At 39.4% G+C, this 27,762-nt stretch overlaps 5 protein-coding genes across 6 annotated transcripts; 3 read left to right on the top strand and 2 right to left on the bottom strand.

Moving 5' to 3' along the window:
• Nucleotides 1–176: 176 nt before the first annotated feature.
• LOC114738043 (DNA mismatch repair protein MSH6) lies at nucleotides 177–9,324 on the bottom strand. Its single transcript, XM_028926055.1, has 21 exons — nucleotides 8,430–9,324; nucleotides 7,958–8,054; nucleotides 7,518–7,620; nucleotides 7,382–7,435; nucleotides 7,194–7,268; nucleotides 6,898–6,966; nucleotides 6,701–6,781; nucleotides 6,256–6,450; nucleotides 5,576–6,078; nucleotides 5,349–5,478; nucleotides 4,637–4,728; nucleotides 4,352–4,530; nucleotides 4,070–4,272; nucleotides 3,882–3,983; nucleotides 3,498–3,660; nucleotides 2,822–3,111; nucleotides 2,283–2,420; nucleotides 1,774–1,853; nucleotides 1,553–1,652; nucleotides 1,196–1,325; nucleotides 177–609 (listed from the first exon to the last, which is right to left on the bottom strand). Exons 1-21 carry the CDS (start codon nucleotides 9,322–9,324, stop codon nucleotides 371–373), a joined length of 3,918 nt encoding a protein of 1,305 aa, XP_028781888.1. The 3' UTR covers nucleotides 177–370.
• Nucleotides 9,325–13,808: 4,484 nt separating this feature from the next.
• Nucleotides 13,809–15,009, top strand: LOC114738045 (bZIP transcription factor 53-like). Its single transcript, XM_028926058.1, has one exon. The coding sequence runs from the start codon at nucleotides 14,326–14,328 to the stop codon at nucleotides 14,770–14,772; it is 447 nt and encodes a 148-aa protein (XP_028781891.1). The 5' UTR covers nucleotides 13,809–14,325; the 3' UTR covers nucleotides 14,773–15,009.
• A 999-nt stretch (nucleotides 15,010–16,008) lies between these two features.
• LOC114738042 (calvin cycle protein CP12-2, chloroplastic-like) lies at nucleotides 16,009–17,088 on the bottom strand. 2 transcript variants are annotated; one of them, XM_028926053.1, is made up of 2 exons: nucleotides 16,603–17,088; nucleotides 16,009–16,357 (listed from the first exon to the last, which is right to left on the bottom strand). In XM_028926053.1, the coding sequence occupies exon 1, from the start codon at nucleotides 17,003–17,005 to the stop codon at nucleotides 16,631–16,633; it is 375 nt and encodes a 124-aa protein (XP_028781886.1). In that variant the 5' UTR covers nucleotides 17,006–17,088; the 3' UTR covers nucleotides 16,009–16,357; nucleotides 16,603–16,630. The 2 variants fall into 2 exon arrangements, with proteins under 2 accessions (XP_028781886.1, XP_028781887.1); XM_028926054.1 differs by having other exon boundaries at nucleotides 16,009–16,147.
• Nucleotides 17,089–17,992: 904 nt separating this feature from the next.
• Nucleotides 17,993–24,572, top strand: LOC114738039 (probable glutamyl endopeptidase, chloroplastic). Its single transcript, XM_028926051.1, is given in 12 exon segments — nucleotides 17,993–18,297; nucleotides 18,844–19,828; nucleotides 20,387–20,515; nucleotides 20,944–21,243; nucleotides 21,326–21,369; nucleotides 21,372–21,783; nucleotides 21,908–21,973; nucleotides 22,217–22,277; nucleotides 22,363–22,512; nucleotides 23,006–23,143; nucleotides 23,263–23,582; nucleotides 23,882–24,572. Coding segments are annotated over 12 exon segments (2,886 nt in total). The 5' UTR covers nucleotides 17,993–18,020; the 3' UTR covers nucleotides 23,886–24,572.
• Nucleotides 24,573–25,399: 827 nt separating this feature from the next.
• Nucleotides 25,400–27,137, top strand: LOC114738041 (uncharacterized). Its single transcript, XM_028926052.1, has 2 exons — nucleotides 25,400–25,941; nucleotides 26,579–27,137. Exons 1-2 carry the CDS (start codon nucleotides 25,509–25,511, stop codon nucleotides 27,121–27,123), a joined length of 978 nt encoding a protein of 325 aa, XP_028781885.1. The 5' UTR covers nucleotides 25,400–25,508; the 3' UTR covers nucleotides 27,124–27,137.
• Nucleotides 27,138–27,762: the final 625 nt, after the last annotated feature.

The raw sequence follows: 27,762 nt of genomic DNA, 5'->3' as shown, positions 1-27,762 counted from the left end.
CATTGTCTCCACTGCCACCCACCCACCAAGAACTGAATCTTTACAGATAATGGCCAGTACAATCAACAACCGAATTCACCAACAATGTTCACTTCTGGCACCAGTCAAAAAGATAGCCAGCCAAACGCGTATAAAAAAGCACTGCAGTAGCATCAATTGAGCTTGGATCAATTCACTGACTACAATTATTCACAGGGAACCAAACTATTTCGGATAAAGCAGAGATGTCAGACAACTGAACATAGAGCAAGCATGACTCGACCATGATATTACGATTGATATAAACATAATCATGGCTATAAACAATGGTTGGCTATCGAAGAATGAACTATAACTTTGATGATAAAACCAACAAATGTCTTGGAATGGTTTAACATTGCAGTAGTGCTCTTGCTTTATTATGAAGTTCACTGAGGGAATTATCCAAAAAGTTTTCCTGGAAACTCAAATTTGTAGTGGCACTGATCAATTTTTGAATGATTGCCATCTCATCAACCCAGCTTTGATTAGATGCGTTGTTTTTTGGAGACACCTTTCTGCGGTTACCATAAGCAGCCTCGAATTCTCTAGACTTAGCAGCAGCCTTTTGAAGAACAGAAGTTGGAAGTCCTGAAATAAAGTAGATTGCTTTTTTTCAGAATAAGAAATAATTGATGACGTGATGAAAGCAAAGGGAGTAATTTTGGAAAGAACAAAATGATGTAAAAATTTACTTATCAAGGAACAGAAAAAGAATGAGCTGAAACGAGAATATGTCATCTAAATTATTCTCAAATTGAATGGCTAAAACAGTCATAACATTCTAAAATCTAAATCGCATAACTTTCTACCTAACAGTGCCACCTCATTAACAATTAACTAATGATGAATATTTTCTCTTCAGTTGGTTTCACTTCTAATACTGTTCTCAAAGACCCGAGAGTTTCCAGATGTGACAGACATTATCACCACTAGAACGTCAACCTCAAGTTTAGGCTCCATTTCTGAGTGAAGAATGACGTATATACTAAGGTCCATCTGTTCTATGCTAAACGGATACATACCAAAGCAAAATCCCCATAAATAAATACGGGTGCCACATCACCTCACGCTAACCAGTCTCATATACATGGGCATTACACCGACACATGCTAACTAAGTAATTAGCAATCTCAAAGCCGCCAACAGTGAATCAGAAGAAGAAATATGGCTATACCAGCTAACCGAGCAACATTAACACCATAGCTCTTGGGGCATGCACCAGGCGTCAACCTGTAAAGAAATGTGACTTCATCCACACCTCCAACTCCGTCACCAACTTGACATGCCATATGGCAGAGAGAAACCTTTACAACAAATGCACGAAAAGCATGACTGAAAATTAGCTGAAATACCAGAAAGGTAGCAATGGTGGCCAAAAAAGAAAGTGAGGCTATTTATTTACATCATCTCACTAAACAGCAACTTTATTAGAAAAATACGAGTTAGATGGCCATATTTGAGCATTCAAATACATTAACTTGCTATAGAATATGACTTTTAATTAACTCTTTAGGATGAAACCTGGGCATACCTTGGGGTCCTTGTGATAATCAACAGCTAATAGGTGATAATGAGTAGAAAACATTCCACGACACTGCACCTCTTGCACAAGATATTCAAGTACCGATTCTCTGACAAGTATTGAGAAACATAAATCACAAACTAAGACGGAAATCAGGAAGTAGAACAACGTTTGCAGACACGGAAATCACTGGAGACATATGTGCACCTAATCCTATTGTAGACACTTACGCAATGGCCTGTCCATCGGAAGTTGAGGTCCCACGTCCAAGCTCATCCAAAGCCACCAATGAATTGCGAGTGGCTGATGACTGCATTCACCAATTAGATATGTGGAAGAAAAAAGAGTGCTTAATAGTTGATATATCATGCATAATGAGCATTCAAAACAGGGTTTCAAAAGCTTTCAGACAGACAGGGAACATTTTGGATACACTGATTAAAAAAGACAAGGGAAATATATTCTTGTTAAATGTTAATGACATTGGCTCGTTGATTGTTATGTTTTGGAGATATTTCTGCTACTATCCACTCAATCCAATCATGTCCTAAAGAAGAAAACAGCCTTCAAAATATAATTGTCTAGTTTTTGGGGCTGTTGAGAGCCATCAGGTAACTTATTGAGCATCATAAAAAACAAATTTCAAAATAATAGTAGGAATATCCTATGTCATTATTTTCAATAAACCAATTGAATCCTGATTAGATCCAATAGCATTGCTAATGAAAGGGCATCTCACCAGTACGGTTGCAGTTTCTGAAAGCTCAGTTAAGAATGTACTTTGGCCAGCCATGATATTATCCTTAGCACCCATTCGAACAAAGATTCGGTCTACGGGTGACAAATCAAAACTTTTGGCTGGGACATCAGCTCCTACCTGCAAAAGGAACTAAATGAGTGACTTCGCAGTTAAAAGAGAAGCCTATTTAAGAAAATCCAATAAGGCCTACTCTCCCACTACAATAACAAGAAGTCTTCTTTTACTACATGGGGTCGGCTGGCCTACTCTCCCACTCTAAAAGAAAATTATTGGGCCACCATCATGTATAATCTAGGTTGTACAGGGGCTCAATGGAAAAATGCTTGATTGCTTTGATGCATTAGATTAAGGATCCCCGTGTGGAGTCGTTTTCAAATATGATTTTCTAATTCTGTGACTCCTTTTTAACAAAAGAATTCTGTCGCTCTGGGCTAGGGAACAAACCAACCATATATAAAGGAATCTCCCCTGATAAGACCAAGAAAAACAAAATGAAGCAACATGGATGAACACTTAACCTGGGCCAAAATCACTGCCAAGCAAACTTGGCGAAGAAGTGTCGACTTCCCACCCATGTTAGGGCCAGTTAGAAGTATAAAGCTTGCCTGTTGTGGACCACCAATTGTTATGTCATTTGGTACAAAGGTGCCCTTGCCCAAATAATCACTCTGAAGGACTGGATGTCCTAAACTTTTAGCAGAGAGGCATGGAGTTTCTTTTGTGCATAGCAAGCCTAGGAATCTTGGTTGGCAAGTTGGTCCTTCATAGTACTCACGGGCAATAGCTAAGCTGATCAAAACATCCAGCTCTGCAACATGTGACATCCATTTTAAGCCATGTAAAAGCTTTTGGACATCAATCGGGAAAAACACAATGACATGCATCAAATCAGTAAATGCATTCATTATACGAGGACTGATAAGGGATCATGTGTTCTAGATGCAACTCACCCAAATATAACTTCTTTTCTCATTGGTTAATCTCATTGTCACCTTATAAGTGGGCCAAAGATGCTAACATCTCTACTAGATCTCCTCCCAGGGAAGCTGGGAAGTCACTGATTTGATTGCTTGATGTTACTATTTCTAATTTATACTTCTGATCGCAGTACAATATGCTCACTAAGAATCCAAGGCACCTAGTGTTTTATTGCACTGTCATTGAGAACATAGGCAGTTAGGTAGAACTATGTACCAGCAGTAGCAGACAATAACTGCCTCCACTTTGTATGATGCTCACAAAAACGACAAACTAATCTCTGCAAAATACTTTTCAACGAGGACTCCTTTTCCTGTTCTGCCTGGGAAAGTTCTCCCATCAACCTTTTGATATCTGGATTCCAGTACCTGAAGAAGCCCTGCACGTATGAGATGGAAGAATGAAAGACCAATTACTTCATTTGAAAAAGCAATTTATGCAGACTTTAATTCATTAGCAAAGTTATGCAAATGCTCAAGAATTAGCAGGCAGCCATGCAAGAAAGACCAGACAATATAACATCACCGTAGATCCAATCATAGAAATCAGACTACACAGCTTGCATTCAACTACTCCACTGTCAAAAGTTTGGCTTATTACCTTTCTGGATGACCTCATCTCATAATTTTGTGGAATATTTTTACATAAACTTTCAGGCACTTCTAACAGGTATGCCTCCTTTCCAACAGATACATAAGTAATCTGAAACAGCCAAATGACAGCATTCAGACATTGATCAAATACACCGTGAAATGATTAAATACCAATGATGTCCTTAGAGATCTTACTGAATTGTCTCGAAATAATTTCCTTTGCTCCTTAAGATGCTGCGATAAACTGGATTCAATCTCATCAACCGTTTTACAGGCTGAGTCATACTCAGAATCAGTTCCCTCATGAGGTATTATACGTCCAGAGTTATTGGCTTCATCCCAATCAAAGGCATCCTTGAAGTGATCTAAAAGCAAATGAACATCAGGAAGGCCTTCTCCTGCGCACGACAACAGTAAATAAATCGAACAGTCACCCCACAGTAGTTGGAAGAATATGCTCACTGAGGTTTATCATACCAGGTGTTAACAGATGATGAAGTCGTCTGGATTCATTATTCTTCAAAATGACACATAGTGATGAGCATGCTTGTGCCATCAGTTCACATCCACGCAATGCTGCAACAAAGTCTCGTAGTTGTTTCTTTCCAGCATCCTCGTACAGAATCACTTTATTAGCATTCCTACCACTGGCTTCACTGCATTCATGAAAGTAGAGGAGAGAAATAATCAAGAGAACCATCAGTTTCTATGCATTAGCTTACATGTCACTGATGCATAATTTTTTGTAAATGCTGCTTTTACCTACTAGCAAAAATGCGTGCTAGCAACCGTTCCATATCAGGTAGCTTTGATAATGCCCTCCGGAATTCTAGTGAGGAAGGTAGATTAACTCCCTAAAGAGCAAATCACACATTGAAACAATCAGTAACCTCGATCAATTTTGTCCCCAAAAATCTATAGTCAATACATCAGCCATTAGATTTCATTATTTATAACTATAAGACAACGGGGCACTTTTCTAACTCAAATCAGGGATGGAGAGGACTAAATATACAGAAAAGATTAAACTTATCAAGTCAGTTGCTAAAATTTACACCAACTAACTGGTAAAAGCCAAATGAACTGTTGACTCTAGGATTTACATTCAGTATCCAGGCAGGCTGTTGACAATCACATTGAAGTACAAGAGTAATTCATTTAACCAAACATACAAGTTTACACACGCAACCATGTGTCAATGAAATGAAGTACTGCAGTTATATCAAATAAGTAAAACTCCTGTCCGAGACGCTAAACATAAGAGGCCACAAATAGAAACCAAAAATTAATCCAAAAAGATTGTACGAACATACCATGTAAAAAATCAATAGAGCAGAAAATAAGTGTTGTTAACACCCAAACAGAAAATCTGATAGTTGCAAAATCCTGTTTGATTTACCTAGTCATGGCAGATGATCTCATAGCTTGATTATATTTTAAAATCAGAAGTGGACTACATAATTACAAAACCTACCCTTAAACCAGCCACAGCTTCTTGGCGCTCCTTGATTTTCTCTAGATGATATAATGGTCTTGCTATCCATGTCTTCAGCAGTCTCTTTCCGAATGCAGTAACACATTGGTTCAATTGTGCATAAAGTGTGCTGCAGGAGATGCATCACTTCAGTAAAAGATAAACAGGAAGTATTTATCATTTTTAAATAAGAAATGTACAGAATGCTCATCATCAGATGACAATACCCCGAAGAATCACCATTCCTGCTATTCTCAAAAATCTCAAGATTCTCCAGGGCTGCTGCGTCAAGAACCATGTATGGCTTTGAAGCAAGACCATTGAAATTGGAACATGGAAGCATCTCAAATTGTGCAAATCTAAGCAACGAGTCATCAAGGAAAGCCTGTTTAAGATAATAGAGAGCACCACCCAATGCAGAAAGTGCACTTCTACTTTCATCACCTGCTCTCACCAACTCCAGCAAAACATCTGACATGGATCCTTTCCCATCTACTTCGACACTAGAAAGACTAGAATGCCCATAAAATCTCTCCAATTCATTAACAGCTTTCTCAGCATTCCAGAATTCCACATCAGGAACTAATTCATTGACTAGCGGATTTCTTGTATGATTCTGCAGTACCCTCTCTGTTTCAGCACTAAGCATTTTGGCAGGTTTTACAATTTCCACTGGCCGAAGTTCAGACAAAATGCAGCACAAGGCACTGCATTCTGAATCATCCTCAAACTGTCAAACAAAAGTAAACCCTAATTTAAACAGATGTAGAATTAGCAATTAATAGAATATATGCATGTATAAAGGATTAGATACTTTACCCTTCATGGTGTCTCATGAACCCATCCAAGAAACACATTCATATTACAAATCAATCATGCCATTGACCAAGACTAGAAAGAGGCAAACCTGGCCAAGAATGACTCTACTTGTAGCAACATCAACGGCACAAACACCATAAATACGCCCCAAACTTTCGCTTTCCTTGTTTTGGCAGCACTCAGTTAGGGCCATTAGATAAGAAGCTTCAGGGTTTGCTGACAACAACTCCCCATCAGTTAATGTGCCTTTTGTAACCACCGCACATATTTCCCGTTTCACAACCTAAAAATAGAATTACGTCAAGATTATAACAATATTCCTTTACCAACCCTAAGATATCACCAAGAATAATTTCTAGCCAGGTTCATCAAAAGACTACATATACAAACAGGACGCAGAGAAGGAATACAGGGTACAAACATGGAAATCACTTCTTTACAACTTGAACTCAAAAAAAAAAAAAAAAAAAAGACATTGAGAAACAGAAACAGTGACTTTTCACTTTTGAGGCTACTGTAAGAAGAAATAGGACCTTATCTTTAGAACCCTTCTTGCGACGAATCTCCAATTGTTCAGGTGTTTCAGTCTGCTCTACAACAAGAACTCGATAACCCTGCTCTGCCAGAGCAGTTCTAGTAAGTTTTTCCGCAAATTACAAATAGGCTCCCTAATATGCTCAGGTCCAGAGAAAGAAAGAAAATAAGAAACAGAGGTACAAAAAAGGCAAACCTTCCGAGCCAGTTTCTCCACGTTCACTGAGAAATTCTTCTCTGGAAATCCACAATGAGGTTGTTCCCCCTAAAAATGAAAACATATGCAACAAATAAGATAATTGATTCAAGCACTACACAGGGCTTAGACATAATTTACACAAACTCATGATTTTCTTTGCACAATTTTAATGACGTTAGTGACCAAAGGTGAGAAGCCAAAATTAAAATGAGCGATAACAAAGAAAGAAAGAAAGAAATGGAGCACCTTTAGGTCCTGAAGAATGTCTAGAACTCTATAGTACTCATACTGACCTTCATATACTGCAAGTCAAGCTCTTTCACTCCCACATGCGCATCCATTTCAAAAAGCTCATAAAATTTACCCATCTGCTCCAACCAAGAAGAAGTTTTATCAGACTGCAAAGTGATGGCACTGAGAAAACTTTTTCTTTTGGGCCACACATGGCACCAACAAAACTAAGCCATACTAAACTAGATACCTTAAAAAACAGAACTTTGTCCATGTGCTTCGACTTGAACTCCCACCATTGTTTCTATATCCATCAGGCAACCTTGTTAATAGTATTCCACAAGAAGCATTTCAGTGTCTTACTACATTATTTTAGAAGCAATTACCTGCCCGTCAGACAATCTCTTTAAGAAATCAGGAGGCAGATAGAGAGTCTTTGGATCATAATTTTTATCTCCTGGACGTCTTCGTTTGGCATCTTTTCGATCTCTGTTCCGGCATTATATAAAAAGTACCATAGAAATATTATAATAAGAGCCTTCAAATGAAAGGGCAGAAGAGCAGCAGCAATAGTTGCTTATAAATGCATAGTATTTTCATTTTATTCTTAGTAGTTGTAGAGATAAAGCAGGCTGCAAACCATATCATGATAGCCAACCTTTGTCCTGCTGCTCAAGCACAAGTACTACTTAACAAAAACCAAGCATAAGTTTTGCTTAACAAAACCATGGCAATACCACTAAAGCGGCCAGCCATCAGAAACACCTAACTCTGGGGATGGAAAAAGTTTAAGGGAAAGCACAATCTAATTCTTCCCAGCACTTACACTCCAAGGAAAGGTAGTTTATCGGCTTCACGTGCAGCAAATCTGTCAGCGGCATCACCAGTCGCAACACGATCAATTTCATTAAGTGTCTTTTTACCTGCAAAGAGACGAAAGAAATTTAACCGTTATACATTCCCGACATCTACTGGTCTCCGTTTGAGATGCATCGCGCTACCCACTAAGCGGTGCTTTTGCTCAATGATTACAATATTATTCAACAAACGATAAATGCAGTTCACTCATAAGTCTGAAATTCCCATCATTAAGCTAAAAACAATACAGATAGACAACTATTAATTGATATTCCCCTCAACGTGAGATAACATGTTTCAAAAGACAGAGATCCTTTAAACCCCCTCCCCCAGAGAAATAATTAAGCAATGAAACGAAGAAAATGAGACAGAAAACATGTAAACCCTGTCCTCGGACACGTTCCCCGACAGAAAAATTGAAAACACACTTGACCACTTACTGTCCGGATTACTTTTAAGCTCCGGCGTTGAGACCCTGAAACTTCCCTTCCCAAATTCTACTGCGATCTTGCTCTTTTTTGCAGGTCCAGGTTTCTCTCCCACACTTGGTTTCCGCTTTGTGGATCCTAACCTTTTACCTCTTTTACCTTTAGGCCTCTCGGCTTCATCCTCCTCGTCTTCTAGCTCCATGTCTTCATCAGCGTCCTCAGCGTCAGCCGCAGTCTCATTCTTCCCCCAGTCATCGTCGCTGGAATCATCATCGTGACTGTCCTCATCACCACCTTCTTCTGCCCCGATATCCCCATTCTCTGCTCCCTCATCCTCAATAACCGTTTGCTTCGAAGCATATAAGCCACGACGCAGCCGTTTGAACTTCTTCACAGTCTCTTGCACCCACTCAATCTTCTCCTTTGCAAGTTCCAATGACTCCTCTTCATCATCATCGTACAGAACTACATGCTTACCAGTTTGCTTATCAAATGAGCTGACCCGGCCTTCGTACCAGGTTTTATCCAGAGGCCAGTAAACCTTGATCCTTCTTCCGACAACCTCTTCGCCGTACGACAGGCTATCCAGTGACGGCAAACATGAGGGGGTGGGACAAGATGGGGAGAGGGGTGATGAAGTGCCAATGAGAAGAAGCGGTTTGTTGCATTTAGGATTGGAAGGGGACGGTGTAGAAGGGCTGGGGCTCGAACTGGGTTTTCGGTCTGAGATTGGAGTAGGGCTTAATTTCTGCTTGGAGACAATGGATGGAGGCGAAGGGTTAGGGTTAGCTTTTCGCTGGGCAGGAAAGGAAGGAGAAGAAGTGGTTTTAGAAAAGAAGGATGTAATTTGACGCTGAGGATTGACGAGGGGCGATCGGCCATTGCTCTGACGACGTGACGAAGACATTGCTAAGGAAGAAGAGTGAGGCCGTGTAGTAGCGAACTGAAGCTGAAACAGACTTCAATATATAGAAGAGACTGAAACCTGGCGGGAAATGACGGTACTTTTCGCGGGAGTCGCCAATTTAGGAGAACCGACCAGGCCAAGGCCCATGGCCTCAGTGAAATGAGTTGTCCACATACCGAACAATATTGCAGGTCCAGATCCGAATGCCGCAATCAGGGGTCAATCTTTTTTTTTGGGGGGGGGGGGGGGGAATACTTTGGTTGACGGTAAATTGGAGGTGAACACCTTAATAAGTTCCACTTTTTTCCTGACGAATAGTGCTACAGCCCAGTTCATTTTTAAGTAGGTAAACTACGTGACTTTTACGCAAACTTTAAATGAAAAAATAAAATGAAGGGTCTAATTCTAGTAGAGTTTCTTTTTTTTTTTTGGGCCAAAAAAATTCCAGTGGAGTTTCGCTATATATAATTATGAACAGTATTAGAAAACACAGTTATTAGGATTAAAAGTGAAAAATGAATGATGTTATAAATATCATTTTACCATTGAATGGGCAAAATAACATGTTCATGAGTTTAAAAACGAACATGGCCTTCCGAACCCCAATTTCACTTCTGCATCGTGGTTTTTTTCTCTTTTTATGGCGCTACTGTCAGGATTTGCTTCCATTTAAAATGTTGTAGTTGGTACGAGATATCACGATGAAAGATATCATGACACTTATAAAAAGATAAAGTACATACTCTTCCGATATTTAATATAAGATCCATTTAACTAATTTGATTAAATTAAGAAAGTTAGGTAAATTAGTTAATTATAAGAAAAATGACACGTTTTTCCCAAAACACCATAATTATATTTCTTAATGCCCCCTCTCCCTCTTCTACTTGATTATAATCGAGAGAGTATCCATATGAGTGATTTAGAGAAAATTAATAAACATGATAAATGGGTCTTATATTTAGAACCAAAACCAACTCAATAATTAGGTCTTATATTAAGGACAGAATGAGTGCTTGGTACTTTTAATTTATATAAAATTTCAGCTTCATCCTTTATTTAAAAAAATTTATTTTTTAGTTTTCTGATCTTAAAATTATTAATTTTTTGTACATGTTAGCATTTTAAAATGTTTTATCACTATTCAAAATCTTAATATCATCACTTTTTGTCAATAATTTTAAAGTTAAAATACAAAAAATATACTTTTTTAAACTAAATTAAAATCTTGTATAGAGTCAAGAGATTTAATAGCGGCAACATGGGATTTTTTTTTTTTTTTTTTGCCAAAGCCATATGGAATTAATGGTTGTCACGTTAGACGGAGAATTCAGAAGAAAATAACTTCCTTGGTTTTTATACAAATCCTTCATGTGTAATTAATTACCTTGACGGCTTTTTCCTCTTCCAGTGAACTGTATCCAGTAGAATTCTCAGGCGAAGCTGTTTCCCTTTTTGCGTGGGAGGGTTAACGCTTAATGCATGATTTGTCATTTGTTTGTTCCACGGGCTGTCAATCCTCTTTTTTTCTCTTTTTTTAAATGAAATCGACAGGCTGGCAATCGAACCATAATCCCGTCATAGTAAGAAATGTTTGGGTATTTTCAGAATTACCTTTTAAAAATATTTTTTTTATAAATCAAGACAAACTCTTTCATATATTTACTTTATATAGTGTAAAATTACTTTTAAAATGATAATTTGGTTTCTATTCAAACACACTCTAAGTCCTTATGATAAATTACTAGAATCATCACTAGTAAAATGATACTATTTGAAAAGAATTGTAATGAGATTAAAAAAAAGAAAAATAATTACTAAAAAATATCTATAATAACAAATTATAAAGTAGTAAATAACAATTTTTACGACTTGTCTTGTAATCATTTCTTGACTCGTTGCAATTCTTCCTATTATTTAATAGGCAAAATATCAATCTAATAAATTATAGGCTGTCAATCAAACCATACCAGTGCTTTTCAAACAGCAGATTACGACCATTGATCCATCCTGCTCGAGTCTCAGGTCCTTTCATTTATATAATTTTTCTGCCAGCCTCAAGTTTCATGTAATTATTTTTTGTTATTCTGGTATAAATCCCATCAAGAATCTTTTTCCTTCCTTTTTTTCCCCCCCTGCAGATCATTAAACTAAAATGGAAATGAAATCTTCTTGTCAACGGAAATCTATGCCCTTTCTTTCCTTAAATTAAGAAAGCTTCAACAATTAACAGAGATATAGTTGTTGTGATCCAGTAGAGGATGATAAACGTCAGGTTCCGGGCAACAGGCTCAGGCTCCGCTTAGAAGAATCTTAGAACATTCACGTGCGAATCAAGAATACGAACATTGATTTCTTTTCTATTTTATTATTCTAGAATTCTTGCCGCCAACTAATCATTGGAAGCCTGTGTCCCTCTGTTCAGTATATACGCGTACCAACAAGACTCCAAGTATCTCTTGTGCTTGCAACGGAGGCTGATCATCATAAATTGACTGAAAGAACTCCGACATGAATCTCTGCCGAAGGCCTTCACCTTTTGTGATCCCGCTAGTATCTTTTGTGCTGTTTTAATTCTCGCTTGTTTACGACTTTTCTGGGTTATTATTTTGTAATATCTCTCTGTATCTTCTCCGTTTGTCCCTTGACAAAGTATCCTGGGTTCTCAGTGTTTGCTTTCCTGCTTCTCCATTGTGTTGACTTGATGGACTTGGATTGGGCACGCTCTATATTCTTTTCTTGATAAAATTTCATTATGGTCTTCTAAATACAGTCACGAGAGCCATTCATCATCAGGTGTGTGTCTCATGAAATACGATGCTTCAGGTGCACGCTTCGGCCATCCGACAAAATGGATTAGCAAGCTTTGCTCGAGAGAGTAGAAAGGAGAGATAAAAGTTAGTGATCGCAGGGACAATGATGATAATCACAAGAGCCTCTGATTTTGGGCAACGTACGATCGAAGTTGGCCAAAAAGTGAAAGCTGAACTGAAATACCGCCTCCTACGTTTTATAGAAGGGGAGGCAGTGTGCAATTTCGATCATTCTATATCCACTGCGTATGCCATATTTTCCTTGGATTATTCTATATCTGACATTGATGATATAGGGTCGAGGTTAACAGAAGCAGCATTCGTCGTTGTTCTGGTGGCGGTGGCACCCTCTATGTCGGATCAGTTTGGAGTAATTAATTCATTCATTAAACATTCTGGTTCTGGTTTGTAGTCATCCCTGCCACTTTCGTGCCATGCATGACTTGGTAAGGCTGTTTGGCATAATTGATAGCCTCGGAGATGCCCGTGTAAAACAACGGTGGAACGGGTTGAACAAAAAACAGTTACTTGACTACTTCATTCTGTTCTTATATCCGGTATCCGGTATTATTAGAGTAAAACAGTAGCAGTCACAGCAATTGACTGTTTCATTCTATATTCTTGTATCCTCAGAGTGCCAGTTTTCTTTTTCCTGGTAAAAAAAAAAGAAAGAAAATAAAAGAAGAGTGCCAGTTTTTCAACATCTCTGCGAATCCCGTGGCAAAATGTAAAAAAAAAAGAAGAAGCACGGTGATATGTTGAGATAGGGAGCGAGGCCCTCAGATGAGTGAAGTGCAGGGACGTTGTGTCTTAAGAATATTTTATTATACACTGTTTATGGAGCATAATCTCATCCGATGTAAAATTTTTCACATCGAATTTAAATTAAGTTTGCTGCACCCTAAGGATATTTTCTTTAAATGTTGTAACACAAGCCCTTATCAAAGCAAATGAAGTCCAATCCTATTTTTGGGTTTTAAATATAAGCTTTCAACAATGTATTCTTTTTCAAGGTAAACAAAAAACAAAAAGTGTTCTCTCACGGAGGTCTTGCAAAACAGGCCTTGATAGGACAGCATAACAATATCCCCCACAAACACGCGTGCCACCAATACCTTTTTAACCAATAATTTGATTTTTGTGACTGCAGCCCAAGAATAACAGAGATCAAAATCGACAAGTTTTATCCAAACAAAAAAAATTGACCAAGTCTTCGTGACATCTTTTGAAAATTAAGGAAAAAATTGCACCAGATATATAAACTAATCAAACAGATTAAAATGGAAGAGATTGGTAAAGGCACATATTTTTTTAAGATTGAAAATTAGTTATGGAAGCTTTTAAAATCCGGGCGGCTATGTTTCCATGACTAACCTCCCGGTACTTATAAAAAGGCCAACAGTTTCTGAAAGGAAAAAAGAAAGGCAACAGCTGCGTAAATATGTATTTTGAAAAAACAAGATCATTATTTAAAAGCAATTGTATATGGCCTTTTTTTTTTTTTTGTTTAATAAATGTGCTTCAGCTGTCGTCTTTCGCTCAAAAAAATTTCGTGGTTGTCGTCAGCCTGGACGCCAGCTATGACGCGGCCAATCAATCCATCCAAATCCAAGCCCTCAAAATTAGCTTTGAATTTCTAAAAGGGGGGAAGTTTCGCACGTTTTGTTTTGTGCATAAAAAACTCACCTACCCACCCCCCATTTATCTTCTTCAATTCCAGTCTTCTCATTCTCCGTTCCGGCTGCGCTTTTTCCTGGTTCATCCCCGACAAACAGATCTCTACCACAGCTAAGTATTCTCATCTCTCTCTCTGTCTAGCTTCTCAATCCCTTTCTTCTTCGTTGGCTCTTGACTTCGGTCCGCTTCCAAGCTCGCGTCTTTGATAATCAGATATTTCGGAGATCTAGGGTTTCAGGGTTCCTAACATAAGTTGATTCGGTTTGATTTGTGGTTTAAGAGAAATAACCTCAATGATTTCAGAATTTTTATGATCCCTGTCAACCCCATGCGTCGAATTCGTCTGCTGCACTCCTTCTCTGTTGTGTTTCTATACTGGTTCTACGTTTTCTCATGAACGATAACTTCTCTGGTTGATCATTTGTGCTCTAACCATTAGATCTGTAAAATCCTATTTCCTTCATTTTTAACCATCATCCAATCAAGTTTGTGATCACCATGCGGTAAGACGATGGCCTCGATTCAACGCACTGCAAGCTCGGGATCCGAAGGCGTAGTAGACCCCCGATATGCCGGCTTCGATGAGAGAAAGAGGAAGAGGATGCTTTCCAACCGTGAGTCGGCGCGGCGATCCCGCATGAAGAAGCAAAAGCAAGTCGAAGATCTTTCAAGCGAAATTGGCCGACTTAAGGCTGAAAACGGTCGGCTATTTGAGAGCATAAAGGCCAAGGAAGAAGCACACGTTGAGATCGAATCCGTTAACAATGTTTTGAGGGCTCAGACAACGGAGTTGACCGATCGACTGCGGTTTCTGAACTCGATCCTTGAGATCGCTGAAGAGGTCAGTGGGCTTTCTGTTGAAATCCCTGAGATACCAGATGCTCTCTTCAACCCATGGCAGCTTCCTCTTCCAATGCAGCCGATCATGGCGTCCGCGGTCGACATGATAATGCATTGATGTAATAGAAGCCTTTCATATTCCTGCTCCGTCCTTCTCTGTATGGTGGGTTTGAGTATAGTTAAACTATGTCTAATAGGTTTGCTGGTTTCCTCTGTCTCTGTTGGGCATCGTCTATTGTCTGTCTTTGAATTATTGAGTGCTTTTGTCAGACTTAAACGGTTCGTGTTCGTGTAGATTGAATTGAATGGAGTGCTTTCGTGTTTGTCTTCTAATAAATGGCTTTGTCTTCTTTAATCTCCGCATTTGTCTATTTTCGGCGATTGTTCCAAACGATTGCTATCCTCATTATTCACTATGGTTATCATGCAAGGTCGTAAGTCGTGACTTTCGGACTATTTGATTCTCGACGCTTTTGAGTGAGTAAACTGACCACGAATTGGCGGCACCTGTAATCTTTTCGACCGAGATCGAAGCCATTTTGTATTTAATTAAATAATTACAAGAGCAGGGTACCTGATCTCTCTTTAATTTTTTAATTTGCTTTAATCGTGTCTAATTTCTTACCTCTCGCGAGAATATTCTTAAAAAGACTCCGACCTAACATTCCTATTTATGATCTAAGAGCGATATTAAAATGAATTTTATTTGCTGATTTACTCTCGTGTGTTATCACAGTCCACCGGTCCCTGATTCTCACGGGCGAAGTATGGGAGTTTAGGTAGGAAAGAAAGAAGGTTCCCGCGCGGGTCAGGGGATCGCGGAGATGACATCGAGAGAAGTTCTTTATGGCATGCGTGTCGCTTTGAGGAAGGTTTCCTGGGGGTTGTAGGATATTCTCCCCGCCATATGAACTGTTTGGGTAGGAACCAATTTAAAAATAATTTTATAATATATGGAATAAATATATGAAAAGAATTTTATGTTAACTTCTATAAAATCACTTTTTTTAAATACCTGACACCAAACATCCCCTAAATTTCAATGTCCTTTTCCTAAACAGTTGGCATTTAAAATGATATAAAAAAATCACAGATAAAAACCCATATACAGAAAATCTTTAAATGAATTATAAATACACTTCTAAGGTAAAAAAAGGAAAACTAAAATCTATTAAACTACACATAATATGAAATCGTGGTTTGCCAAAACGTGAATTTCAGCAACGTGTAACGTCTCGCCTGAAATCATGAAAACACGTTTTATATAAATCAAAATAATTTTTTTTATACTTATCCCATATTTTATAAATAATAATTTAAAAAATTATTTCTAAGTCATCATCAAGAATCAACCGGCTGTCAAAGAATTTATATACCCATGCCACGAGGGTGTACAAAAGAAAATCCTAAACGTGCACACGTTAGGGAATACGTTTCAGTCATTGATGATCCCAGCCAGTAGATCATCATGATCAGGTTCTGGATGTTGGAAGCTGCAATAAAACATTAAACCGATTTTAGAATCACCGAACACAGTAGGCCGAAATGGAGGCGCCTCATTAGGCCTTGACAAGACGAAACTTTAGCTGAGGCTTGAGGCTAGTCATTAACCATCCAAGGACGTCCGCGCTATAACTAAATCGCTCAAGGGATATGCCCAAGATTCCGCGCGCGAAACAATATCATGACATCCAGATATCGAACTATTAATCAGATTCAGATCCAATATCAACGACGGAAAAGAACTATTAATCAGATCCAGGAAACTCAAATAAATAAACAAACTTCGGGCTTTACTTTTGAAATTAAAAAGGCCTTTTCACTTTGTATGTATGGTGACGAGGGGGGCGGTTCGCTTTGGGGATCACGCTTGGTTCAGAATTAAATATTTAAACATGGCAGTTCATTCATATAAGATAACATAGAATGCTCGAAAGTAAAAACACACTTTTTAACAAATTTTGATATCAGCCCTCTCAGTTATCATATGTGCGGCACTCGTTGGTTTCTGGGTTGTCCTTGCAGTAGTTCTCCAGTGGGTCCGACTCCTTCTTTCGGTCCCTGGCATGGCTGGCCGCCGCGCTTAGCTCCTCCACTTCATCCCAAGCCGCCACGCACTCACCGCTCGCTGGGTTGTCTGAGCACGTCTCCTCTGCCTTCTTTATGCTCTCTTCCACCTTCTCCGATATACGATCAGGTGCTGCACGCACAGGCCGAGCTGCCATCATGCGCCCCGACCCGAGTCTTTGGCCTGGATGCGCCGGGAATTTGACCGCCTGGGCCTTTTGTGATTCCGATGCCCTAGCCAAAAACCCAAGGCCCGAAAGGCTCAGACCAGTTATGGTTGCCATTTCTCCTTCTCCTCCTCCTCTCGTTACCTTCTGTATTCCCCCCCGATCGGTGCCGTGAATCAAAATAAGATGAGTTCGATTTAGGAACGGGGATTAAGAAGTGGGAAGATATATAAACGATCCCTGTGAAGATTTGTGTACACATATTTCTTATCTGATGGCAACCAATGCTAAGCTTCCACGTCGAAACCACCCTGAGATATTTTGCATTAAAAAATAGAAGAGAGAATCTATTTTTGCTCTTCCTTTTATCCAAATGGCACTTTGACAATGAGATCAGGGGCCTGGCATCTGCAACTTCAGCCGTTGGATCTCGATGGGACATCAGAAAAATCGTAGTGTTTTGCTCTTGCACCAAGTTTCAAGGCCTAGCCTAGCCCACGCCGCTGATGCTCACAGTCATACTCTCGCAGCATCCCTCTCTTGCTTTTTCTCATCTCATTCTTATCTTTAGATTAAAAATTGAATATTTAAAAGAAAAGTAATTTTAGGCACTCAAGTAAGGAATATAATCTCCAAACACTCATATATAGGCTGCTCTTCATGAGGGGAAGGCGTCGACACTTGACCCGAAATAATATAGTATCCGTTTTCAGACCAATTCAAGGATTCGAAAAGGAGAAGGGTATCCATTTTTCCTCCTTGAAAAAGCCGGAGGTAATATAATTTGTAGTTTTTTAACCTCGTCTGTTAAATTTTAAACTATAAATTTTGGTTATTAAAAAAAAAAACCGAGAACAGGCATGAGATCGGCCCGGACATAGTAATAATGTAATAATATATTCCCTTTACAGTCGTTAAATAATGCCTAATAACCAAAAAAAACCGAGAACAGACATGAGATCGGCTCGGACGTAGTAATAATGTAACAATATATTCCCTTTGCGGTCGTTAAATAATGCTTTTTTCCTCTCAAAAGGGAAAAGGATAACATGATTGGCAGCCCACTTGCCAGCAAGCTGCAAAAGTGCACAGTCTTTAAAAATATCGAGCAGGAATAAAATTTTCCTCTCTCATGATGCGACTTCACAAAGTATACCATCGCCTTTCTCTTCTCAACTGCTCCCCAATCTCTTTGCTTTCCAATCCTTGTATTCTTCCTTTAATTCCTCCATATTCATCACGACTCAGATTTCCTCGCAGAATCGCCGCTAATTTTACTAGCATCACCTCAATGGGTTGCTCCCGGTTTCGCAATATTGCTCCTCTTAGTGCTATGGTTACTGAAGATGGTGGGGGCGGAAACTCGAATGCTCCTGGTTCTTCCTCTACCGCCACCTTTGATGACGAAGGTAAGCTGAGAAGGGTTTGTTTCTATTTTTAATAACAGTTTCGCCGATGTTTTGGTCTTCGAATGTGAGAAAGTTGCTGTATTGGTTGACTTTCCCTGAAAAACACCTTAGTCTGGAAGCGGGTAGTATCCCTGAAAACTAAATTTGTTAATTCCATGCATGTTGCAGTCAAAAGATCGAAAAGAATACTACTTCTGCATCAGTTCAATCATCTCTCCGAAATTGTGTATATTATAAGCTTGTCCTGTTTTTGTAATGGAAACGTTGGAGCTGTAATAAGAACAATCGATTTCACTGCTGTACTGTGATGACTAAATTGAATATCCTTTTCTGTCTTAATTCATTATTTGTGAACCGGCAATATTTTTCTCATTAAGAGTCATATATATCTTCTGTGGTTAGCATTGCTCTATGCACATCTAACTTTTTGAGCTCAGTATTGGATATGAATACAGTTCTCTAACTCACAATGGCGTGCGTGTTCTTATTTATACCATGATAATGTCTCTAATTGCTGGGAACTATGTTGATTGGTTTTATTAGAAGAGTCAACCGTTGGAGTAGCATATCGTGTTCCTCCACCTGAGATCAAGGATATTGTGGATGCTCCCCCCCTGCCTGCCTTGTCATTTTCACCGCATAGAGACAAAATTCTATTTCTCAAGCGACGATCTTTACCACCACTGACAGAACTAGCAAGACCAGAGGAAAAGTTGGCTGGTATACGCATTGATGGAAGCTGCAATACTAGGAGTCGCATGTCATTTTACACTGGCATAGGAATCCATCAAATTCTTCCCGACAACACATTAGGGCCAGAGCTAGAAGTTCATGGTTTCCCTGATGGTGCGAAGATCAACTTTGTTTCTTGGTCTCCTGATGGCCGGCATTTATCCTTTAGCATTCGTGGGAATGGGGAGGATGATGAGAGTAGTAAACTCAGAGTATGGATTGCTGATGTTGAAACAGGGAAAGCAAGACCTTTATTTCTGTCGCCTGACATATGCTTAAATGCAGTTTTTGACAATTATGTATGGGTAGATAACTCCAAACTGTTAGTTTGCACTATTCCGATGTCTCGTGGAGCTCCACCGAGGAAGCCTTTGGTCCCTTTTGGCCCTAAAATTCAGTCTAATGAAGAGAAGAGCATTATTCAAGTAAGAACTTTTCAGGATTTGCTGAAGGATGAATATGATGAAGATTTGTTTGACTACTATGCAACCTCACAGTTGATTTTAGCTTCCCTGGATGGTACAACAAGTGATATTGGCCCACCAGCTGTTTATACTTCAATGGACCCATCCCCAGACCATAAATACATTTTGATTAGTTCAATTCATAGGCCATACTCTTTTATCGTACCTTGTGGAAGATTTCCAAAGAAGGTAGATTTATGGAGCGCTGATGGAAAATTTGTCAGGCAACTTTGTGACTTACCCCTGGCCGAGGACATCCCAATTGCCTTCAACAGTGTACGGAAAGGGATGCGGTCCATTAACTGGAGAGCTGATAAGCCGTCCACACTTTACTGGTACGCATCCGAATTTTTGGCTATATTTTCTGGTGGGGCATGAACATTTGAACCGTGACAATTACTGGATTGAATTTTACGCAAATGACATGCACTTTGCTGATAAATGCCATTTAATCAACTATTTGCAATTTCTTGAATTATTTTTCCTCAAAATTTTTAATTGCTGAAAACAATTATCCCGAGAGTGCTTTCAGTGTGGAAAGCTCAAAATGCTCTGAGATGCCCAAGGGAAAAGAAAAAGATCCAGAGGATGAACTTTCGACAACTAATTTACTAGTGGATAGTTCACTGCTATTTGTAACCTTCTTGGACCTCTGTTCACTGCTATACTTAAATTTTACTTTATTCAAGTATACCGTGCAATTGCTTTTCCCCTTTATATACATATATTGGTTTCAAATGCAACCATAGGGCACATAAAAAAAAAAAAATCAATATATGTTTTTACTGTTTTGCAATTCTCTTGGGCTTCTATAATTCTATGGTTATTTTCCTGGGGAAAAAAAACTGGCATGTGATTTCTTTTGAGTAAATTATTTCATTTGAGGTCTCTAGGGTAGAAACACAAGATGGAGGTGATGCGAAGGTGGAGGTTTCTCCACGAGATATAATTTACACACAACCTGCTGAGACACTAGAGGGTGAGCAGCCAGTTCTACTGCACAAACTTGATCTCCGCTATGGGTATGTTCATGGTCTACATTGACTTCTCTTTATTGGTGTCTCCATGTCTTTGCCATAATATTGACATTATTGGACCATTTTCCCTAGTCAATCAACCGATTAGCATTTCATGTATGCTACCAAAGGCTGTAATTGACCTTATTTTCAGGGAAGTTATTGAACATTTTTCAAATTATCAATGCTCAGATTGTGCATGTAAAATTAGCATGCACTTTCTTATCTGATCAATAAACTTTTTGGCAAAGAATGCGTGCTAGTTAATATGAGCATTATGTCTATCACATGTCTTTGGCATGCCTGTAGCAGTTGTTAGGGAAGTTCCTTTCCATATTTAAGGTTAACTCATCAGTTTCTGTTGTCTTAATCGTGTGATTTGTGTTGGGGAAAACCTGAAATAGTGGTTGATGTACACTTTTTCAACTCTACAGAGGGATTTCATGGTGTGATGATTCTTTGGCTTTGGTATATGAATCATGGTATAAAACACGACGAACGAGGACATGGGTCATCTCTCCTGGAGATGATGATGTGAATCCCCGCATCCTATTTGATAGATCTTCAGAAGATGTCTACTCTGATCCTGGCTCTCCCATGCTGCGGAGAACTCAAGCTGGGACATATGTTATTGCCAATGTAAAGAAAGGAAGTGATGAAGGAAGATATGTTTTACTAAACGGAATTGGTGCTACGCCAGAGGGGAACATCCCATTCCTGGATCTATTTGAAATGTAAGTGTCTTACTTCATTTGTTTCCTGTATGTTATTTTGGCTTCTTACTTAGGTGTTGTGGTCTAAACCAAAACCTTACAGAAATACAGGTAACAAAGAACGAATCTGGGAGAGTGACAAAGAAAAAATTATGAGACTGTTGTTGCCCTAATGTCTGATCAGGAAGAAGGGGATTTGCATCTAGATCAACTTAAAATACTGACTTCAAAAGAGTCAAAGACTGAGAACACTCAGTATTACATTTTCACCTGGCCAGATAAAAAGGCATATCAGATTACAAATTTCCCTCATCCATATCCTCAGCTTGCATCATTGCAAAAAGAGATGATCAGATATCAAAGAAAGGATGGGGTTCAACTTACAGCTACATTATATCTGCCACCAGGCTATAATCCATCAACAGATGGCCCTTTGCCATGTCTGGTTTGGTCATACCCTGGGGAATTTAAAAGCAAAGATGCTGCTGGACAAGTTCGTGGTTCTCCTAATGAATTTGCTGGGATAGGTCCTACATCAGCCCTTCTTTGGCTGGCCAGAAGGTGTGGATTGCCTTTTCCTATTCTTGTGTGCTTTAATTCTTTCTAATTCAGTGTTATTTTCTCTTATTTGAAAGTGAATTGTGGCATGAGCTGGATTTTTCTTTGATTACTTTAAATCTTGCAGATTTGCCATTCTATCTGGACCTACTATTCCTATTATTGGTGAGGGTGATGTGGAGGCAAATGATACGTAAGTGAATTGTTATTGCCAAGTGATGTTTACCCTATGTTTATCACCAACATGTTCTTAAAGACCATTAGGGATCTTCTCTGGGAGGATCAATGCTTTGAGTGCTGTGGTCATTGGTCTTGTCCTCATTTTTCTTTATTCCATAAATTTTTAGTTTCAGATATTTGAATTCTCATGTATCTCTTTGTATTTTGTAAATCCTTAGAATTATATCTGATTATAAACTGTGTATTGATCAATCAGGTACGTAGAACAATTAGTTGAAAGTGCAGAGGCTGCTGTGGAGGAAGTTATCCGGCGAGGGGTATGCTTTATTCTTAATGTATAGTATTTATCAAGAGATTTCAAAGTATGGTTTAAGTCAAACCTATTCACGTTGTCACATCTAGGTAGCTCATCCAAAAAGAATAGCTGTTGGTGGACATTCCTATGGCGCTTTTATGACTGCTAACCTCCTGGCACATGCCCCTCATCTCTTCTGCTGTGGAATTGCTCGGTCTGGTGCTTACAACAGAACACTCACTCCTTTTGGTTTTCAGGTAATATACTGCAAACAATGGCTTGATTTTTGGTTCCAGTGGTTAAGGGCATATTTGGTTCACATTATTATTTGATCAATAATGGAATGACTATTGCTATTTCAGTGTTTGGTCGAGCTAGGGATGGAATGACATTGATTCCGTTCCCCTCATATGTATCGTACATGGTATATTTATGAGAGAAAATAATAATTATAATGAATAAAGATAAGTCAGAAAAAAAAATGAAAAATAGACCCTGGCCCCTGAATGGAACTGTCAATCCGTGTCTTCTTTCCCAACAAATCATGGAATCCTCATTCCAGTGGGATTGAGACAAGAATGAAATCGTTAATTTGTGGATCAAATGTAAGATAAGTAGTATAAATTGAGGTTTTAATATGATGATCATGTTTTCGTTTTATCACACCTTATTCTCTAGCACCAGATGTCACTGTACTGTTCTTTGCAGAATTTGAAGGCCATGGTCTTATGTTTCATTTCCTTTCTGTAGAACGAAGACAGAACTCTTTGGGAAGCCACTAATACTTATGTAGAGATGAGTCCTTTCATGTCAGCTAATAAAATTAAGAAGCCCATCTTACTTATGCATGGGGAAGAAGATAATAATCCAGGAACATTAACCATGCAGGTAAGATAGCAACTGTTATCAATCAACCTTCCTAACAGGTTACCTGTAATTTACTTTCCATGTGGGCCATCCAACTAACTTGTTTCCTCCCCACTTGTAAATACTTTCTGGTTATGCAGTCAGATAGGTTTTTTAATGCTCTGAAGGGCCATGGTGCTCTATGTCGACTTGTGATTCTGCCTTATGAAAGCCATGGTTATTCTGCCAGAGAAAGCATCATGCATGTCCTCTGGGAAACAGATAGATGGCTGTATAAGTACTGTGTATCCAACAGTTCTGATGCAGATGAAGATCATGGCTCTGGCGCAGTCGAAGGAAATGCTGACAAAGGTAATAAAGACTCTGAAAGCAAGGTGGTTGTTCCCAGCGGAGGTGGTAGCACAGAAGCATATGATCTCAAGTATGAAGGACTCCACTCTATGCCAAGGTCGTCATTGTGGTAACAGCCCTGTTAATTTATATATATATATATATATATATAAAAGTAATTAAGCACCATTTATTGGAACTTGAGATAAAGATATTTTGATATGATAATTTTGCTATCAGTAAAATACTCAAATGACCTGGACATCCTTGCAGCCTTATTTAAAGTGCTATAGATAATATCTTATACTTTTCCAGATTAGATACATGTTCAATGAAAATATCCTGGACAATAATAGAACAAACTATAGATTATGCTTGGTGCGGTTATTTTCATGGTGTAGAAGAGACGGCTAATTTTTGGCTGCCAAGGTGAAGCATTGGAATGATAAGCCCGAGCAACAAGATGCTTCCATTGAGCATGCAACGGCGTCAAGTTATGACAGAGGCGGACATGGGGAGTATGAGAGGTGTAATTGCACTCCATCACCATCAATCAGGCAATCCCTTGAAAGCATTCATCACAGGCACAAATTGATGGTGTAGTGGATTCGCCAGGATTTACCTCTCTATCACTTTTCCCCCCGGAATGGTCCTTAACCAAATAATTTAAATATGTTATGGGAATAACTGAACTCTTATTCCTCCTTTGCAAACTATATTCTGATGGGGAGTAAGTAACCTTGTAAGTCTATTCTAAGGCTGATCCAGAAGTTTCTATCGTACTGGCGCCTGCATGGTTGTCTTTTACAAACATTCTCATTTGGCTGACGTCAATGTGTCTCTGGAGATTAAAATCAAAATAGGATTTGCCCCTTATTCAGAAGGTGTCCTCTGGGTAATCAACCGGAGAGTCAACAGCAGTGGCAGAAACTGACTCTAAAACATGAAGACGAATGGACAGTCAATAACCATCTGGATTCATTGCATGGAGGGAGTGTTCGTAACGCCCTGCGCATTTAATTTTAAATCTGAAGTTGACTAATTGACTCTTGATGAATTAACTGGGTAACAGTCATGTCTTAGAAGGTCCTAAAATATTATGAAGGGAAATGAATTGCAATTGGCCGTTTTGGTAGTAATTGCTCGGTAGATATTTACAACTAGTACATGTTTTTAAACTTAATTGTCATTAAATAAATTGATTTATTGAGACATGACCCCTTTTTTAAAAGAATGCTCATGGCGTTGGCACTTGGCAGACACACAAAAGGCTGGAGTGGATAGCCCGCGTCCGTTTTTTAATTCCGAGTACGGAAGCCCATGCTTCGCTTATAGCATCAGATTTTCGCGAGCAAACACGGCCTTATATCCCCATAATTCATCCGGGTCTGTGGTTACTGCAGCAGGGGATAATTATCGACTTGGGTGGATGGCGACGTTGGTAATCATTGTTATTGTTGAAGAAATTTGTCAATGGCTTCAGACAAAAATAAAAAAATTATTGATATTGATATTTTCCCATCAAGATAATTACCAGATTGTCTTTGGATGCATCGTGTTCCATGGGTGGAATTTGTTTATTCATTCATTCAATCCTCGCTATTCAATTTTTTAGTCAAATGCATCCGCCAAGGACCACCACTCATCTGAAATAGGTACATGTGTTTTCTTGAAATTTAAGAATAAACGACAAACGCTCCAACGTCCAAGCTGTCAGGGATCTTCCGTTTTCCCGACCGCTCACCAGATTCACGAGATTTTTCCCTTCCATTTTTGTTCGGTTTTTCTTTTATGACGCTTCTTTATATGCCATGCACCCAGAGAATGGATCTGTTTCCCTCACCCAATTTTTCCAACCAAAAATCAAGTTTCCTCTCAGAATCAATGAATTTCTCCGTCGTTGCAACAACCCCACTTAAATTTAATTTAATATTACTATTTGTTGGACTTTTGTTTTTAGCATCCACGGCTCAAATATTCCAGCCAATTCCCGTTCTTGACCGCGCTCTCAGTCTTACCCACAAGGCCTTCTCTCTTTTTTCTCTGTCTAGCTCTGATGGCTTCCTCGAGGCTTTGCTCCCCTAAATTTCTAGTCTTCCTCCTGCTCCTCTCAGCCATACCGATCGGCATAATCATCTCCCTGGAGCTAGCAAAACCCCCCACTCACGTGTACCATTACCACAGCACGGGGTGGTTTAGAGAGTGTGGCAAGTGGGATGAACAAAATCGGCGCTTCATCGTGACTTTCTTCGAAGGAGGAATCGGTCAGATTCCGGTGACGGGAGCGGAGGGCGAGGTATTAGAGGAGATACCGGTGGTCAAAGACATCGACCTGGCTGGAAACGCATCCCTCGGACTCGTCATCGACCGGCCGAGGAACCGGCTGCTGGCAGTTCATGCAGACGCAATGGGAAATCGGTACGGGGCACTTGCGGCCTACGACTTGTCAACTTGGAAACGATTGTTTCTGACCCAACTCAGTGGCCCAAGTAAGCTTTCATATTCGTGTCTTTGTCGTTTCCATTCTCCATTTCCCCGCCTCCATCTTCTAGGTGTTTGATATTCTAACTTACGAGGTTTTGATTGTTACACACACACACACTTCCTCCCATCCTAAATATAAATCTCATTTTGTCGATCCTAAATATAACACTCATTTAGGATCGGAGGAGTATTTGCCAGTAATGTGTCGGAATAATTGAGTATTAGGACTAATTTATGGCTATTGGGTAAAAACAAGTGAGTTCTAAGGTTAGAAAATATCAATGATTAAGTTTATGACCGCATTGACCATAAAAAAGCAGTCTAAATAATTCAAAAAGATTTTACTGGTAAAAAAAAAAAAACCTACATTTGTTAGCGCTTTGCCCTTTTGGTGGAGCAACTAACATTAAATTGTGTTAGCTTTAAGTTTGGTGTGCGACAGCTGGTAGTCTACCAGGTTCAGACGCTGGTTAATCTTGCTTTTGGAATCATTGCTGCTACATATATACAGTCTTCTCCACTAATGAATTTTCGGGAAATGGCTTCTCCACATTTGTAATCCGAACAGTTATAGCAAGATTATTAACATTCCCTAGTTAGTCTGTTATTATTAATGACATAATTTTTCTCCATGGCATGTAGGCGACGAGAAGTCATTACCAGATGATGTTGCAGTGGATGCAGAAGGCAATGCTTATGTAACAGATACCAAAGCCAGCAAGATCTGGAAGGTTGGGGTGGAAGGGAAGCTTCTATCAATCATAAGAAACCCACTATTTGTTGCAAAAGAATGGTACAAGAACTTGGTTGCGCTGAATGGCATCGTTTACCACCCAGACGGATATCTGATAGTGATTCACACACTTAGCGGCAACTTGTTGAAAATTGACCTGTCAGGTGGCAAGGAGGAAGTGAAACTAATAAAGGTAGAGGGAGGGCCACTTACATTCGGAGATGGCCTAGAACTAGTGTCCCCTACCAAGGTGGTGGTGGCCGGGAATCCTTCAGGTAGATTAGTGGAGAGTTCTGACGGCTGGGAAACAGCTTCTGTGGCAGCGACATTCCGGGGGCTTAAGCATCGGTTGGCCACTGCGGCCACCGTGAAGGACGGCAAGGTGTATCTCAACCATATGATCGGAATGGGCTATCCTAAAAGGAAGCATGCTTTCGTTGAGGCACAGTTTTAAAAGAAAGAAGAGAAATCACTATGCTCTATGCTCTGTGAATTTCAAAAAAAAAAAAAAAAAAAAGAAATCTGTCGTACTTGTATGATGATCATTTATTTTGATTTTGGTTGTATGGTTGGTGGGTCTGTGCTCGTCAATCATTTGTGCTGGTGTTCAGGACACACAATTTAATTTTTATCCTTGGAGTGACTGATCATTGACCCTACTGGTTGTGTTTGCTGCAATTTCCTTTCTGCTATTGTCTGCATTAAATTCGGATGACGGTGAACGAGAGGAAGCTGCAATGGTAACCCCACTTGAGAATGTTTCCTTTTGCCTGTGGCCTGTGGGGACCAACGATTATGTGACTAGAAGGCTCACCAAGCGGGGACTTTGTTTTTCTTTATCTCTTGTGTGGACGAGGGATAATGGGCCTACGATTGCAATCCAGTGCTCGTGGCTTTTAAGTTAGTCGTCTCTGTTACTCTGGCTTTTGTCCACTCAAGTTGTTGGATTTTTTTAGTCAGTGTGAGCCGAAATAGTAGGAAGTGGGAAGGGGAGCTGTCGTGGGGTTTTTTTAATCTTCTGGGGCACGAGGACAGTTAATGCATGCCTCCGGGTGAGGGGACCACTCAGATGGTTGAAGTAGGGGGGTGGAGT

The sequence above is a fragment of the Neltuma alba genome, unplaced genomic scaffold (assembly GCF_004799145.2).
Source record: "Neltuma alba isolate B1F8T4 unplaced genomic scaffold, ASM479914v2 tig00013521_pilon, whole genome shotgun sequence".
Classification (NCBI taxonomy): domain Eukaryota; kingdom Viridiplantae; phylum Streptophyta; class Magnoliopsida; order Fabales; family Fabaceae; genus Neltuma; species Neltuma alba.
This window is presented reverse-complemented; position numbering and strand designations above follow the sequence as displayed.

Excerpts from the sequence above, each read along its gene's own strand:
- LOC114738041 (XM_028926052.1), top strand. The coding sequence starts at position 25,509 with ATGGCTTCCTCGAGGCTTTGCTCCCCTAAATTTCTAGTCTTCCTCCTG. Across the intron at positions 25,942-26,578 it reads GACCCAACTCAGTGGCCCAA|GCGACGAGAAGTCATTACCA; the intron begins GTAAGCTTTCAT and ends CATGGCATGTAG.
- LOC114738043 (XM_028926055.1), bottom strand. The coding sequence starts at position 9,324 with ATGTCTTCGTCACGTCGTCAGAGCAATGGCCGATCGCCCCTCGTCAAT. Across the intron at positions 4,273-4,351 it reads TCATCATCTGTTAACACCTG|GAGAAGGCCTTCCTGATGTT; the intron begins GTATGATAAACC and ends TGTCGTGCGCAG. Across the intron at positions 3,984-4,069 it reads AATTATTTCGAGACAATTCA|ATTACTTATGTATCTGTTGG; the intron begins GTAAGATCTCTA and ends TGGCTGTTTCAG.
- LOC114738042 (XM_028926053.1), bottom strand. The coding sequence starts at position 17,005 with ATGGCAACCATAACTGGTCTGAGCCTTTCGGGCCTTGGGTTTTTGGCT.
- LOC114738045 (XM_028926058.1), top strand. The coding sequence starts at position 14,326 with ATGGCCTCGATTCAACGCACTGCAAGCTCGGGATCCGAAGGCGTAGTA.